This window comes from Acartia tonsa, chromosome 1 (assembly GCF_053477335.1).
Source record: "Acartia tonsa isolate MP-2025a chromosome 1, ASM5347733v1, whole genome shotgun sequence".
In the NCBI taxonomy this organism is placed as follows: Eukaryota; Metazoa; Arthropoda; class Copepoda; order Calanoida; family Acartiidae; genus Acartia; species Acartia tonsa.
The window spans coordinates 18,503,168-18,518,642 of NC_137260.1; the positions used below are offsets into that span (position 1 = coordinate 18,503,168).

Consider the following 15,475-nt stretch of genomic DNA (forward strand, 5'->3'; position numbering starts at 1 on the left):
ATTTTTCATCATGAACATTGTGATTGGTGGAAAATTTGAAGACAATACAGCTTGCTATAACCAAGTCCCATTAGGTTAAATGAGCACCAATCCTAATGAGTTAATGATCCTTTTATTTATTTGAGCACAATTTTGTAAGGATATAATGATAGTCAAATTAAACTTAAGATAAATTAATATCTACAAAATATAGTGAGGAGACATTGGTCTGCAAATTATACTGGTACCCAACGTTGCAGAAACACTATTTCTAATTTGTTAGCTTTAAAACTCTTGGGACTTTTTTAAAATCTTTATTTTGTTGATGCCTACCGTGTTTAATGTTTTCTAAAAATTAATTTGATCCACAGAAGAGGGTAATTTTTTATCATCATATGAGGTGTTCGCCATTTTTTATCTTTTATTAATATCTTTAAGCTATTAAAGTCATTAACTATCAAACTTTTGAGATGCTATTATAAGAAAACTAGACCATGCCATATATTTGCTTGGTAGATAAAAGACGCTAGTTGTAATCAAATCTTAAAATCAAATTTGTAATCAATGACCGTTTCTAATAAATGACATTAAGATGTCACACACACAATCATTCTGGAGGTGGTACTACCCCCTATGACAATGAAATTTGAATTCTTCCGTCTCTTTTTTTTCTTTTTCTGTTTCACTTCAACATGGGGAAAACTCTGATCACGCCAAAAATTACCATAAATATGTAACAATACTTTTAATTTTTGCATTATGAAATTTTTAGATTATTTACCTGTTGATCTATCCCTCCAAATGACGCGCGTCCATCATTATTTAAATGGATTATTTAATTTATGGTGCTCCATTAATTCCACCAAAATAAAAAAGAATCTACTTGAAAAAGTTGCATACTATATCTAAATATACCAAAAATGTATTATAGTTGCTTATGAAATGTATTTTGAAAACATAATGCACAAAATGCTTATATATATATAATACTATATTAATTTGTGTTAAGCGGAAATAATAGCACATATTAAGTTATCCCTCCAAAAAAAACTCTAAATTACATAAATGCCGTTACTTTTTTTCTGTATTATTGTTATAAATGAAACTAGATTTTTTAGCATTTTCCCTTATTTCATTATCTAACCATCTCCCTCCCCCACACAGTTATTTTTAAAAATTAGGAAGCTATCATATTCAACAGTAGAAAAGTAAAATGTGTTAAATTTTTTATACAGAAAGTTTTATAAGAAAATGAATTGGTTGAATTTCAATTTGTAAGTGGTAGCGTAGAGAGAAGCTGCGCATGCATACTGTATATAACCAGGGATCTAAAGGGATAAGAAAATGGTTTACAATTAGATGTACATACCGAATGATGATACCCAAAATTATCCCATCTGTAGATTGCAATTAGTGGCTGAAATGTTTATACACTCAATTTAATGAACAAACCAATCAAAACCAAATAAAAGTTATGATTTCTTTAAAACTTTTGGGACTAGTGTAATAAACAGCACAATGTCTCCTACCTCCCTGATATATTACTTGTAGAATTGGGATGGGTGCTAAATTGCAGCCTAATGATAAATTGAGCGAATCTACCAATTTTAATTTTGATGATTTTATTCTTTAGGCTATTTATGATTTTTGGGATAGATAATTTTATATTAGATTAAAAGTAGTAAGGCCTATTTTATTTTTTCAAATATAACTTGCAACATAGCCTAGTGGTATTTCTCTATTGCCCAAATAATATGTGCAGCAGTTTAAAACTTCATCCTAAATTCAATCCTAACCATTGCCTAACTTCACCTAACCTAAAATAAGCATCGAATATATGAAAACTTGCGTTTTTTAACGTGATCAGCACTTGTATTTGAAAAAAAAGCATCGTTTTGTATACAAATGTTAGAAAATCAAGTAAAATTATGTTCATAAATAACGCAGCATAATCAAGCAGAATAGTTATGATAACATAAAATGAGTATTGCCAATGCAAATACCTTAATTTATCTCAATCCATAATTGTTTCTGAATTATTAAAATCGAGCAAATTAATAAAGTGACTCCTAAGGACATTTGGGCGGACAAACAGACAGACCCTGGTTATAGAATAGCTTCGCTAACATCCAAAAAAGCATGGCTGAAAAGAATAGGTACGTTATGTTATTGCTTTACGCGTATTTTTATATTCCTTTTTATATGAGGCAAAATTGACGCTTTTTAGACGCCTTACTCACGATTTAAGGATTGGGGAATGATACATACACTAAACAAACACACACACACATACACAAGCATCTACTTATACACAGAACAAGTACATGTATGTCCATAAGCATTACAGTAACGTAGAATGTCTAAGTATTTAAAGAGCAGAGACATATTATCATATGAGAAAGTATTGCAGTAATGTAGAATGTCTAAATATTCGAAATGGATAGAGGCAATCTATGTTAATAAATTTTAAAAAGTAACTAATGAACAAGGAAGACAATGGCAACCTTTAGTATAGAATAGCCACATTACATACAAACACATACACACATACACACACTCACAAACAAACACGAACACATAATCAGTAAGACGGAAATTCTTCTATCAGAATTGGATCGCCTTGACAATTTTACAAAACTTGAAATTGTACATCACACATACTATAAATGGGCTCTAATGTCTAATACTTATGTTGACATTAGGTCAAAAATAAGAAATTAAAATCAAACTTGAATACTTATCAAATGCTGCTATTCTAATGTTGATATAATGAAAGTACATCGCAAAAAGTTCTCTAAAGGTACGCATTTCAATGCTGTACACATCTTGAAAATTGTTTTTTAGTGTAATTCATATCTACTTTGTGCTTTGCTTTGGCTTAAATAAGATTACGATTTCAACGGTGTTTCCTGAAAACTCTCAGATTTTTAACATCATAGTATTAGCAGAGAGGATTTTTTCATAAAGAAACATATTTTTTGGCCTATTTTTTATTCAATAAAATAAGCTGTCTTATTCGCAGATTTATTATTACTTAATTAGCATAGTCACAATTGTTATAACCACACTTCTAATAATGGATATACAATATACGTGAATATTATGACAGGAGGGAACTGTTCGTCAATTTAGGTTGATAAAATGGACACCACTTATTGGTCAATTCGTTCATCGAGTAGGAGGGGGGGGGGTAAAGGATGGGGGGATTTTAGTACATGATAACCTGATGTAAGATTCAAGTAATAATAAATCAATTATTCTAATGGACAGTGGACATCATTGTACTTGTTATTGTATTACTGTATAAACATTTATTTGAATAACTAAAAATTAAGGGGTTAAATCAGCATATCAGAGATAGTGAGCAGGGGTTTAGGGATAGGACAATGGACAATTTATTAAACTATCTCGTTATTTATCAAATTCTGTGTTATAATTTAAAATCATTTGGTAAAAAAGGAATTCAATCCCTGCCTTTGTGAGTTTGTGAGGTTTGTTTAGGCTACTCTATTAGTTAACAATGTTCACCTTTGTTAGGTCTTGGGGGGGGTAAAAAATTTTAGGGGGGGGGTAATTCCTTTTTGGGGGGGGTAAAATGGCGCGCGAAGCGCGCCGAAATTTTTTTTTACCCCCCCCAAAATTTTTACCCCGGGGGTAAAATTTGATTGGGGGGGGTAATTACCCCCCCTAAAGTCTGTTGGGGGGGGGGTAAATACTCCCCCCAAATCTGTTGGGGGGGGTAATTACCCCCCCCAAACTAATTTACCCCGGGGGTAAAATTTTTGGGGGGGGTAATTTAATTATGTAAAAAAAGCACCTACCTAATCTATTAAGTTAATAAGTACTATCCTATAACATAAAGTAGTAAGTAAGGTTTATTTGACTATAGCTTCAGATTTCATTACTTTTAATACTGAGTTCTCCTTTTTAGGAAAGCTTCACATAGATCCCATGATGGTTCCACACTATTATAGGTCAATCCTTTGAGTGGTTTTAGGCTATTTTTCTCCTCCCTTTTTACCCTTTAGAAAACACGAGTTCTTAGATGCTAAGGGCGCCACTACTATTCAAATATATAGTAGTATCTCATTCTTTAGAACATAAAAATACAATAATTAACTCACTAACCAATGAACCAATATGATTATACTTTAAAGTGAAGCGTCTTATAGGTCCTGGTAAGTTTTATAACTAGTTTTAATGTAATGATATATCTGTACTGTGTTGTATTGTACAAAAATTAGGGTTAAGGTGTTGTATGAATTCCGTATTAAATTTTTAAAATTCAAAATACAACATCTAATTCATAAACTACCAAATGAAAATTCGTAGCTACCTTCTTTTCAAAAAAATAATCCCGTTATTTTTGTTTTTTCTATATGGCCCTTTTTTAATGTTTAACTCTAAGCAGATTTAATAATTAAACTCATGTGATCTAACACCATTTATATTTATTTTTTCGTAGCAGACAAATCATTATTTTTTCTAGAATTGTCTACTTCTAAAATTTCCGCCAATTGGTGATTGGTTGATACAAAACAAGCCCAAATCACAGAACACTATTGGTTTAGAGCGGTAGCCAATATGAGCCGTCCGCCAGTAAGGTCATTAAATTAGGCAAATGGTAAAAGTTGCATGATCCCTTTCAAAACCAGGCCGAGACCTAATTTATGGCCAGGTTTCCTATCCCTTATCCCTGATTATTATATTTAGTCTTATTTAGTAAAAATTTAACATACACAGACATACATATTAAATAATTAAAGAGTAGCTGCGCTTCACAGATTATTGACATCTTACAATTTTATCTTAAATCCTTTAATTCATTAAAAAAATAACTTATAACTAACAGACTGGAAAATTTATACTTTTATAATTTATATTGCAGTTAAAATTCTTGAAATATTTCAGTAATTTAACATGAAAAAAATGTGATTTGTTAAATTTTTAAAATGAAATAAAATGTCTTTAAAAACGTTATTATGTTGAAATTATCAAAGACAAACAAAAAACAAGGTTACCAAAAATTATGAATTCACAAAATTTAATAGAAGTAAAAGTTATATCTGATCATTAAAATCATAATATGCAAACAAAGAAGCTGGCAATATTGTTTCCAAAAAAGTAGATAAATGCTATCGATTGGCCGACTATCCCGATTGACGTCATATTTGCTTGTTATATGAAACGTTTTAACATTTCTCAACTTTTTTTGGAGACCCTTTTACCAACTTCCGTAAGACAAGTATCTCTTTTTGTTAATAGATTTTGTCTTTTACTAAGTGTAAGTAAAGTAAAAAAACATAGAACACATTTTGCGTGTTGGAAAATAAACTAACTGTTTGAATAATGACAAACTTATTGAACCTATTGAAAGTACAATTAGAGTTGGTGAATTAAATATTATAGAACTTGGTAGAGTCATGCTAGGCTGATGGTATTGTGCAATCTTTTTAAAACATTTTTGTGGTCATCAACCATTTAGAGCTATTATACTCTTAGCAGGGTGTAATAAAGAAACTAAATATAGAGGATTTAAATCTTATTATATAAAGTATTAGCTTTTTTGTCTGAAGCTTAAGATTTCAATAAATACTGAACCGAATAAGTTCTCTATTTCACATAGGTCCCGAGCTGGTCTTAGACTTTTAAGATTTTGGTTTTTGGATTGGTTAATGCTATTTTTCTGGCCCCTCACTACCCCTTCGTATACAATGTCCCTAGATGCTAGGTACGAAGCTGCTAGATAAATATTAAAAAGTATAATATGCAGACAAATAAAATTCACTTTTTCTGAAAACGATAATATTAATATACCATAAATACAATCACCCAGTAGTATTACCTACTAATTCAAGCCACACATACAAGAGAAATTAGTCTACTAAATTCAAATTTTATTTTGATTTTAACTCTCTATAATTAATATCTTGCTAGTAATGCCCTCTGATAGCGTGGCAACCCTTTTATTGTGTTGAGAAATTATTTATTGTTTAATTTCTATAGTTTCATATCAACACTGTAAAATATTCCTATATTTTTTTGATTATTATTTTGATTGAAATTATGCAGTAAAATTTTATTAGTTTTCTAAGCTTTTTAATGCGTCAAATCTCGACCAAAACCATGTTAAATCTAAATTCATTTATATGATTACCTACTGCTTCTATGTCAGTAAAAGAAGGGGAAATTCCTTGCCCTAAAACAGGCACAAGCAAATCATTACTTTCTACATTTATTACATTCAGAAAAAGGGAGTTCAATCAAAGGTTTTGTTGACTGCAATAATTTGTATGTTTGTGTCTTAGGAACCGCTATAATTATAAAGCTCTGGGTTGACTTTGGTATTAATTGTATTTTGTAGTATAAAACAAGATAAAAAGATCAAACAAATTAAGTAAAGAGATACTTTTTTTAGAGTTTCTCTATCTTTGTGAGTATCTCTGTAAGTATTCTTTATTTGTGTAATGAACCATAAACAATTGGTTTAATTTCAATACAGGAGGTTAAGCTAGGAGATAACAGGGACAGTTTGTCCATGAAAAAAATGATAAAACCTTTTTAAACATTGTAGCATTCTATTAATAAAAATTAAATAGTTTTTAGCAACTAAATGACATTAAAAAATGTAGACATTTATAAGAGCTAATTTACCAGATATTTGAGGCAGTGTAACAAGAAATTTCAATCTACTAGTCTTAAAATATATATCAAATTAATATAATACCATAATTTAGTAGAACATACAAGGGTTAGAATATATAAAACTGATTTATAAGTGACTGAAAGTACGTCTTCTTTATAATACAAATAGTTTATGATAAAACTTGTCTCCCTACCTGTAGGCCTGGCAGCCACATAGCCCGCTAGCCTCACCATCAATGGATGACATTGGAAAAACTTTTCTCTCTGTCAAAATAAAAGAAATTTAATCAATTAGTGAAAGAGAAAGAAAGATATGGGAAAGGAAAAATAGATAAAATGAAACTATCTATTGGAGTCCTGACTGTTCATGATAGTGAATCTGTTTTGGGGGGATATGCTATGCATAGTCCGGCAATTTCCCTCAAAGAGCCTTGTCGAACACTGACCCCTCCCCCTTATTAAATAACTAAACTAAAAATAGGCCTTGGGTAGTTTTGTTTATTATTTTAGGTCAGTTTATATTAAGTATCGTGAGCCCCGCAGGGTTTACGCGTTGGGGAAAACTAACCCCCCACCACATATTTTTAATTAATTTAAAAATGTAGTTCGATAGATACTTTCTTTTTAACCTGTCTATTATGACATAAAAATAATAATTTTCCTTGAAATCTAATTGTTTCTTTGTATTTTGTTACAGGTGTGTGTATGTGATACAGAAGGAGTGAACTAAACCTGTTATCACCTGGGAATATGACAGTAAAAATGGATTTTCACTGGAATCATTGGTTTTGGATAACAGTCGGTAAGTTGACAGATTAACAAACAGACAATAGTCAGTTATAGAATAGTTTCGCTATACAAATCAGGGAGAGGAATGTGGCACCTGAAGTTAAACTATTTTGCTCTCAGCTTTTTGGTAGACAACAATAAAACATTGGACTTTATCTTGTGAAAACGTTCAAGTTTTTTTTTAGTTATTGAATAAATAACTAATACCTTTATTTGAATCTTAAATAAAACAAAGAAAGAAAAAAAACGATTTAGTTAATTTAAATATTTTTAATTGATAACATATGTACTTTTTTAAACCGCAAAAATACGTTTTTGAATATAAAATAGACAGAAAAGCCATAGAATAAAACAAAGGACAATTTTGTCTATAAGAAGCGTAGCTAGCAATTGAAATACAACTTCTGTATGGAAGACGAAAAGAAGAGAAAAATAATCTTTTAAACTGTTTAATTAATTTTAATAATATTTAATGAACTTATTAGCTTTTTATTAATTTTATTCTATATTTTTCTATGGGGATAATTCACATAGACAGCAATAACAGTTTAAATTTAGTCTCCATTGTATAAAAAATAGCTAAAAACCTCAGACTATTGGCATTTAAATTACCTCCCTATTACAATTAAGTGTTCAATTATTACTTTCAATATATGTTAGTAGCAAAAATATTCTACAATAAGTCCAATACTTGGTTGGTTCTGCGCATTACGTGCTTTTGTCGTGTGCTTTATATTTATTAGCCTTAAAGAAATATTGGAAAGGCAAGGAAACAAAGAAGGTTAAAAATATATATGATTGCCAGGATGATTGCTATAAAAGAAATGTTTCAATGGCCGTTAGCGACCTTGCAAATAATGTTGAAAAAATAGCTATCTGTGAATTTTTCAATTATTAGCGCTCAAAAACAAAAGATTAGACTTTGATTGAACAAAATCTGAAGTAACAAAAAGGTCTGTTTGTAATAATAATACGGCTGCAGCTGATTTTTGGGCAAGCAGTTACATTCAGCCGCAATTAAACTAAGTTGAAAAAACAGTATCTTTTTTATCCACCCGACTGCATTATAGTTTAGTCAATGCAATGGTATAAATATTGATTAAGATAAAACCACACAATATCAATTTATACGATAGACCCGACAACACCACAAATTGGATTCCAAAGTTGTTGGTAGCGCTGCTACTCCTTAACTGTTAGCATATCCGTACGTCCACATGATCGAATATAGTGTTAAAAGAATGTTATTTTCTAAGGTTCCTCTAAACATGTGGCTTTAAACAACTTGGCGGTGCACTGTTCTTTAAATTCCTTTTAATGCTAATTATTTGTTATTTATGGTTGCTTCGCTATTTACTACATAAATATCCTTGTTACATAAAGGTTTATTATAAGTTTAAGTATACGAATTCTGGTAGATTTAAAACGAAAACAAATTATGCCCCTTAAAGGATGGATGATTTAAATTACACTTATAGAGATGTTACGCATATTATTTGACAATTCAGTCTTAAAGTTTTTTGTCAGATAATAATACTAAGTGAAAAATAGTTTTAAATTTTAATTAAATTATAGTTAATTTAACACCATTTTTAAAGATGACAAAGTATATTTGTAGAAGATTTTTTAATAATTATGTCTAACAAATTACAAAAAGATGATTTTAAAAAAAGTATAATAACTTACGTAAAAAAATTTAAGCGAAGCCACACTACAAGTTGGTGGGTCAATATTTCACTATAACGGCCGTTAATACACTCTTAAGGATTAGAAATCCAAAAAATATCATGAAGAATAATACGTAGAAAAAAAAACTCAACTATGCTACTTTTTAACCATTGTACATGCCTAATTTAATTTAGATTATTTTCATTTCATTCTAAAGATCAATGAAGCAGATTAAAATATGTTCTAAAATTTTATATTTTATTATTTTCTAGGTGTTTTGGTTTGTGTGAATATTGAAGCCAGTGAAAACACATTTTTGGAGGTGAGATTTTAAATTGTAATATTGTACATTTCCGTAAATTACCCTGAGCTGGATCTTTAAATCATTTTAGTGGTGAGCCAGATTGGGGTGAGCCAAATTTCAACCAATCACAGCGCGGCATTTCATAAAATGCTGTGCTCTCATTGGTGGAGAGTTGACTCGCCCCGATCAGGCTCACCACTAAAATGATTTAAAGATCCAGCTCTGATATCCAAAGTTTTATTATCAAGTTATCTTATTTGTTGACTCAAAAACTTAAATTGTGATTAGTTGCTTCCAAACTCATATCAACCAATGAGTTTATTCTACAGAAGAGGTAATTATAAGAATGTATATCAATTTAATCGTTCATGTTCTTGTCCCTTTAGATCCCTGAAATTTCCAATTCGTCGTAAAAAGTGTTACATGTCGGAATTTAAACAATATTTTTCTAGTTTTACTGTATAATATTATTTCTCAATAAAAATGTATGTAGATTTTTTTATGCCCGTAAAGCTGGTAACTTGTTTTTTTCTAAATCACTTTCTCTTTTTACAAACAACTTAATGTTAGAAAGTGTTAATTTTCCCCCAATGATAGGCCTAGTATGTAATTAATCCCCCGATAATCGCTGACGGCCTCTATAATTATGGCCCAAAGATAAACGATAATGAGTTATCTAAAAAATCACATTAAAATAGGTATTGTCCTTTAAAACAGCAAAAATAACTGAGGCAAGCTGTCGAAGCATAAGATTTCATCTATTATAGCTAACAATTTCCAATATATTATATGAAGCTGAGCATTATGACATCAATTACTGCAATCAAACTAATATCTTAATATATTTTGCTATATTTAACCATTCTTGGTTTTAAATTAACACTTTTAAATATCCCAATTAATAGTATGCCTTTTAGGCATGTCTAATTGAGATTTTAAATTGAAGAAACAAATAAATTGAGCGACAAAATCACACTTTGTCGTAATTAAAACTTGTTTAAAATTATTTTAATGGTCTATTGCTGATATTTTCCTTTCAATCAAGGATGCTATTATCTTATCAACTTAATTTTTAATTGTTTATTATTTTTAATTATTTGATGTTTCTAAATGAAATTACAAATTTCACAAATCTACCAAAATTAGAAACATAAACAAACATGAAAAATAACAAAAAGAGCTAAATGATTTTCGAGTATTTTTTTAAGTGTTTTGTATTTTGAAGCTTCCACGTAAGTTTTGGTTGTTTGTCTATAAAAAGGAAAGGCAATTTCAAAAGTTCAATATCCCAACTACGGAAATTGCATACCTTTAACTCCCCCTTTCTTTAAACATTATTAAAATAGAATTTTCAATTTACCCATTTTGGCCATAGTGGCGATAAAAAAAATATGTTTGAATTTACGACCCTTATAACCATTGGCGTGCACAGCGATTAACCAGGAGTGAAAAAGGTTAATGTTCGCTTTTCCAAGGTGTTGATACACCCCTACCGCACGCCACTGATTTATCCCCAATTTTAGAGTGCTATCAAAACTTTCATTTCTTGTGTGTGGGGAAGGGGTTGTATTGGAAATCAGGTGAAATTTAGACATTTCCTACCGTCAACAAAAAATTACAGTCAATATTTAAATTATTTGATCCTTTGAACCAGTTTTTTAGAAACATATTAAGGGGGGGGGGGATGGTCCACTTTGGAAAAATAAGATTGTAGCACATAAGGGAAATGATCAAGGATGATATCCTGAATGAGACAGCCATCTCAACACTCGTACTACTTATGTACACATTTTACACACTCTAAAAAATTAAGATTTTATTTTTAAGAATAACCATGATAATTAATTGAAGCTTTTGTCTACATTGTCATTTATAGTTATAGATTTTTAGTAATAATGAAAAATAGGTATCAAATTTTAAGAGAGTTTAAATTTCAAATTAAATCCCCTAAATTCTTTTTTGGTGGGGATGGTTAAAGCCCACATTTTGGGTTTGCAATGTAAAGCAAAGGGGATTTAACCATTGCACCAACTTGGGGGTATAATGATATATTATATTTCCAAAAACTTTGAGGTGCCCAAGTTCACTTGGAAGGAGGAGGTGGAGATCAACCGCCCTCACCTTTTACATCTTTTCTGGGCAAAATGTTTTGGTTTACAATAAATTTTGACAAGTATAAAAAAATAGCAGAAAATATTTTTTTGCAGTGCAGTGCTTATGAATGGGTGATGACTAGAAAGATGGTTTTCAATTCTTTTCTTAGATAACAATACACACACACACACTCACACACATGCATACACATACACACACACCAACACACACACGCATACATAAACAACAGTGCACAACATTATTAGAATTATGGAACACAGACAAAGCTTACTACTTTATATTATAGGATATTCGACAACATTGTTCAAAAAATAGTAATAGCACAGATTACATACTTACCATTTTAAAAACCAATATAAAGGACATACAGTAGCACTTCATTCCTTATTCTCCTTTTTATTTGACATTTCTTGTTAATACTCCATTTCTTTATTATTCACTTTGCAAAACTTAACTCATTTTTATTAAAGGGCCTTGCTAATTATGGCAGTTATCATCCTTGTTAGTATATCTATTTAGAATTATTTGAATTGAATAACAAAGAAACTCAAATTGTGTTCATAGAATGTGCTGCTATGTACATCAATTACAGAATTTAAAGAAATGCGGAATAAGGAAGGAAGTAGGACTCTATCTCTGTGTGTGTATATTGTTTGTATACACAGAATATCATTTCATAAGATTAGAATAAATATAAAATTATTTCCATAGGTAGCGCAGCAATAAAAAGCAGAACATCAGGAAGTTACTGCTGTGGCTGAAAACATTTAAAAGTAATAAAATAATCATGAAATAACAAACAGACAAAGTTAGTTATATAGAAGATGCAGTATTTATCCAAACATTTAAATTTTACTGAACTATTTCTGTATTACACTTACCTGTACTGTTTACAGCAATATGTTTGTTGATGCCTCGCTACCCATGGATGTTCTTTTACTTATTTGTATCCAAACAAAAAAAAAACATCTTCAAATAAACACAACAAAAACATGAGTCAAGAGCACTCTTCCTTTAGTGCAGTCAATCATAAACATTTATGTTCATATGAAACGATAGAAACGTCTTGAATATTGAAGTAAATGTCTGTTTGTATGTAAGAGTAATGTTATTTTATGCATTTGTTACGTAATCTCTATTTTTACAGTGCATATTAGTGGCAAAGGAGGATGTAAAAATAATATCCTGGCTAAACCCTGTGCACACCACTGTACGCCCTTATGAATTGCTAGAACCAGAAACACAATATTTAAAGCCGTTTTGATTAGCTGTTGATTTACTTTTTATTGTGGCTTAACTGTAGTTGCAGCTGAAATAATTAATATAATAAGCGGCTTAAGCATTGGCCTGAAAAATATTCTGGCAGCAGCTGCCGACTCAAAGGAAAAAAGAGGAAAGATATTGGTCAATGGCCAATAAATTATTCATTATTGTTATGATGCCCAATTTAAAATTCTACACACATTAATTTAGCTGCAAAGATAAATTTATCATCCTTTGGCCATCTCTGTATCCATGTTAAGTTAGTCATCCTTGGTCAAATCTGTTTCTTATCATTATTCTTTACTTCGTGTTGTATATTATTATTTTAACAAAAGTTTTTATAATAAAGTTCTAAAATAAGAATGCGCTTTTAAAAACTTAAATATGTATATAAAAACTAGTAAAACAAGTTAATCTTCCCTCAATAACACTTTTAAGGTTCAAAGCATTGATTTGTAAATGCACTATTACAATCTTTTTTTTCACAAATTTTGTTCACTTTTTTTTTCACCAATATATTTTTACCCAGGATTTTTAACCAGAGTAATAGAAAAACTATTTTGGAACAGAATTTAATTTTGATAACTTTTAATTCCAAAATTCGTGAAAATAATTGAACAGTATTTTCACTAAAAAAATGCGCTACGTTGAAAAAACGAACTTAAAAATAACCACTTTGATCTCAGACACTTTTTGAAAGCTTCCGTATTTTCAAGAATTGTTACATTTTGTCAAAAATGCAAATTTAATTCACATAATTTTAACAAAATTCAGTTAGACAGCTTTTTTTACAAGGAAGAATTTTAATTTATATGATGGACTTGTATAAGAAGAGCTAAAGGGAATATCAAATATTATTGTGGTATCCGCCTCGGTTAAATGGCAGACACCCGAGTTCAAATGATTACGGCAGTGCGAACAGACGTGGACACATATATTATAGAGAAGCTGCGCTTCTCTAGCAATCACTAAATAATAAACAGAGTCTATTCAGATGTTACTTTATTCAGGGTCTAAGGTTTACTAAAGATGTACAACATAATATAAATACATATGGATTAGGAATAGAGATAGTTAAAGGTAAATCATACAAGTAAAACATAGATAGTTGCAATGGTTAGGTAGATGGCTATCCCTGTCCGGGGGAGGCAGGATAGCCCATGGAACAGCACAATAGGTAGATAAGAATAGAGGGGTTGAGTGGTAGGTCTGGGTACTAAAAGGGAAGGTTTGATGATTACTGTGACAACAACAGTCTGTGTGGGTGGTGAATCTATCGGGTGAAGGAAGGCTTAGAACCTTTATCCTCAGGGCTGAGGTGGTGCTGATAACTTGGTGGTTGAAGGGGAAGGTTCCGGTGCTTAAGAAGGGAGAGGGAGGGGTCACACCCCTCCCTCCACTTGCAGGACAATTGAGAGATGAAATCAATACCGTTATCTTACATATTTGCAGGTGGCTTTACAATTGTAGAATAACAGGATTAGCTGGGTGCGTAGCATCACTATAATATCTTGGTTTCCGCATGGCCCAGAGTTGCCGAATACCACATTATGTCCTTGCGTAGCGAGGCTTTTTTACAATTAGGAATGTTTCGTCTGTCTGTAACATAACTTGTATCTCTTGTCATACTTTTTCCTTTCTTGAGTGAAGTTAAGTTAATATTTCTAATGCTATTAACGTCACTAAACCACAGCTTTTGAATTACCTAATTTATTTTTTTTTCAACTTTTAAAATCCGTCTATAACCAATGAAGTAAAAGTTACCATTTAAACGGGTGTTTTTTGGAACATATTCTTGTTAATCTAATGAAGATAGAAAAAAAACTAGAAATATAAGTCGTAATAGATCAAAAGATGCCATTTTACCAAATTGATCCCCAAAGTTGAATTGGTGTTCCAAAAATGTTGCAAAATGTCATATTCTATAACTTTAAGAAGTAAGGTTTTTTGTGTCTCTAGTTTAAGATTCCTATAACTACTGAACCGTTTTTTGGCAGCTTCACATAGGTCCCGGGATGGTTTTAGTCTCCTTAATTTTTAAGTCTTTTAAAACTGTTTTCCTGCTTTCCCTACCCTATGCAATAGAACAAGAAGAATAATTTTTAAAAGTAGCACAACATTTTGATGAAAAAATAAAATGTTATTTTTGGTAGGTATTGTATATTTGATATTTGGCTAATTTTTCTTAAATTCATGTTTTTTCTTCTATATTCGTATAAACACCATAAAAAAAAAAGATTTAAATGCGGATATGCAAAATTGCTTTGGTCTTGCGGTTCATCTAAATTTGTCTTTAATGCTTTTGTTTGTTTGTTTGTTTGTTTGTTGTGTGTGTGTGTGTGTGTGTGTTTGTTTGTTGTTTGTGTGTGTGTGTGTGTGTGTAATATTGCTTTTAGTCAAACTTCTTTATTAAATAAGATTTTATTTATCATAACTACTAGGACGTCCAAGCTTTTTTGGGGGGGAAGGTAAAAATTTGGTTAGGTGTGGGGGAATGGCGAAATTTGTTAACCCTCTTCCCCCAGATTTTTTTCTCGGAAGGTAAACTCCCCCCATTACTCCCGTCCAATTACTTAGACGTCCCTGCATAAATGTATATTATAAACGGTGAACAGTATTGTACTTGTTTTATTGTTGTTTTTGATGATTATTTACATTAATAGATTTTCTATATTTCTGCGCTTTTTATGAATTATTCTTGTTTTATTGCTC

At 30.7% G+C, this 15,475-nt stretch overlaps 2 protein-coding genes across 2 annotated transcripts in view; one reads left to right on the plus strand and one right to left on the minus strand.

Moving 5' to 3' along the window:
- The window catches only part of LOC145314481 (luciferin sulfotransferase-like), a 301,018-nt gene that overhangs the window by 217,813 nt on the left and 67,730 nt on the right, over positions 1–15,475 (minus strand). The gene's annotated exons all lie outside the window — the stretch shown is intronic.
- The window catches only part of LOC145314475 (uncharacterized), a 99,163-nt gene that overhangs the window by 15,706 nt on the left and 67,982 nt on the right, over positions 1–15,475 (plus strand). Inside the window, exons 2-3 of the mRNA XM_080154385.1 lie at positions 7,322–7,426; positions 9,354–9,403. Coding sequence (XP_080010511.1) covers positions 7,375–7,426; positions 9,354–9,403 — 102 coding nt within the window. The 5' untranslated portion in view covers positions 7,322–7,374. The remainder of the gene's footprint in view (positions 1–7,321; positions 7,427–9,353; positions 9,404–15,475) is intronic.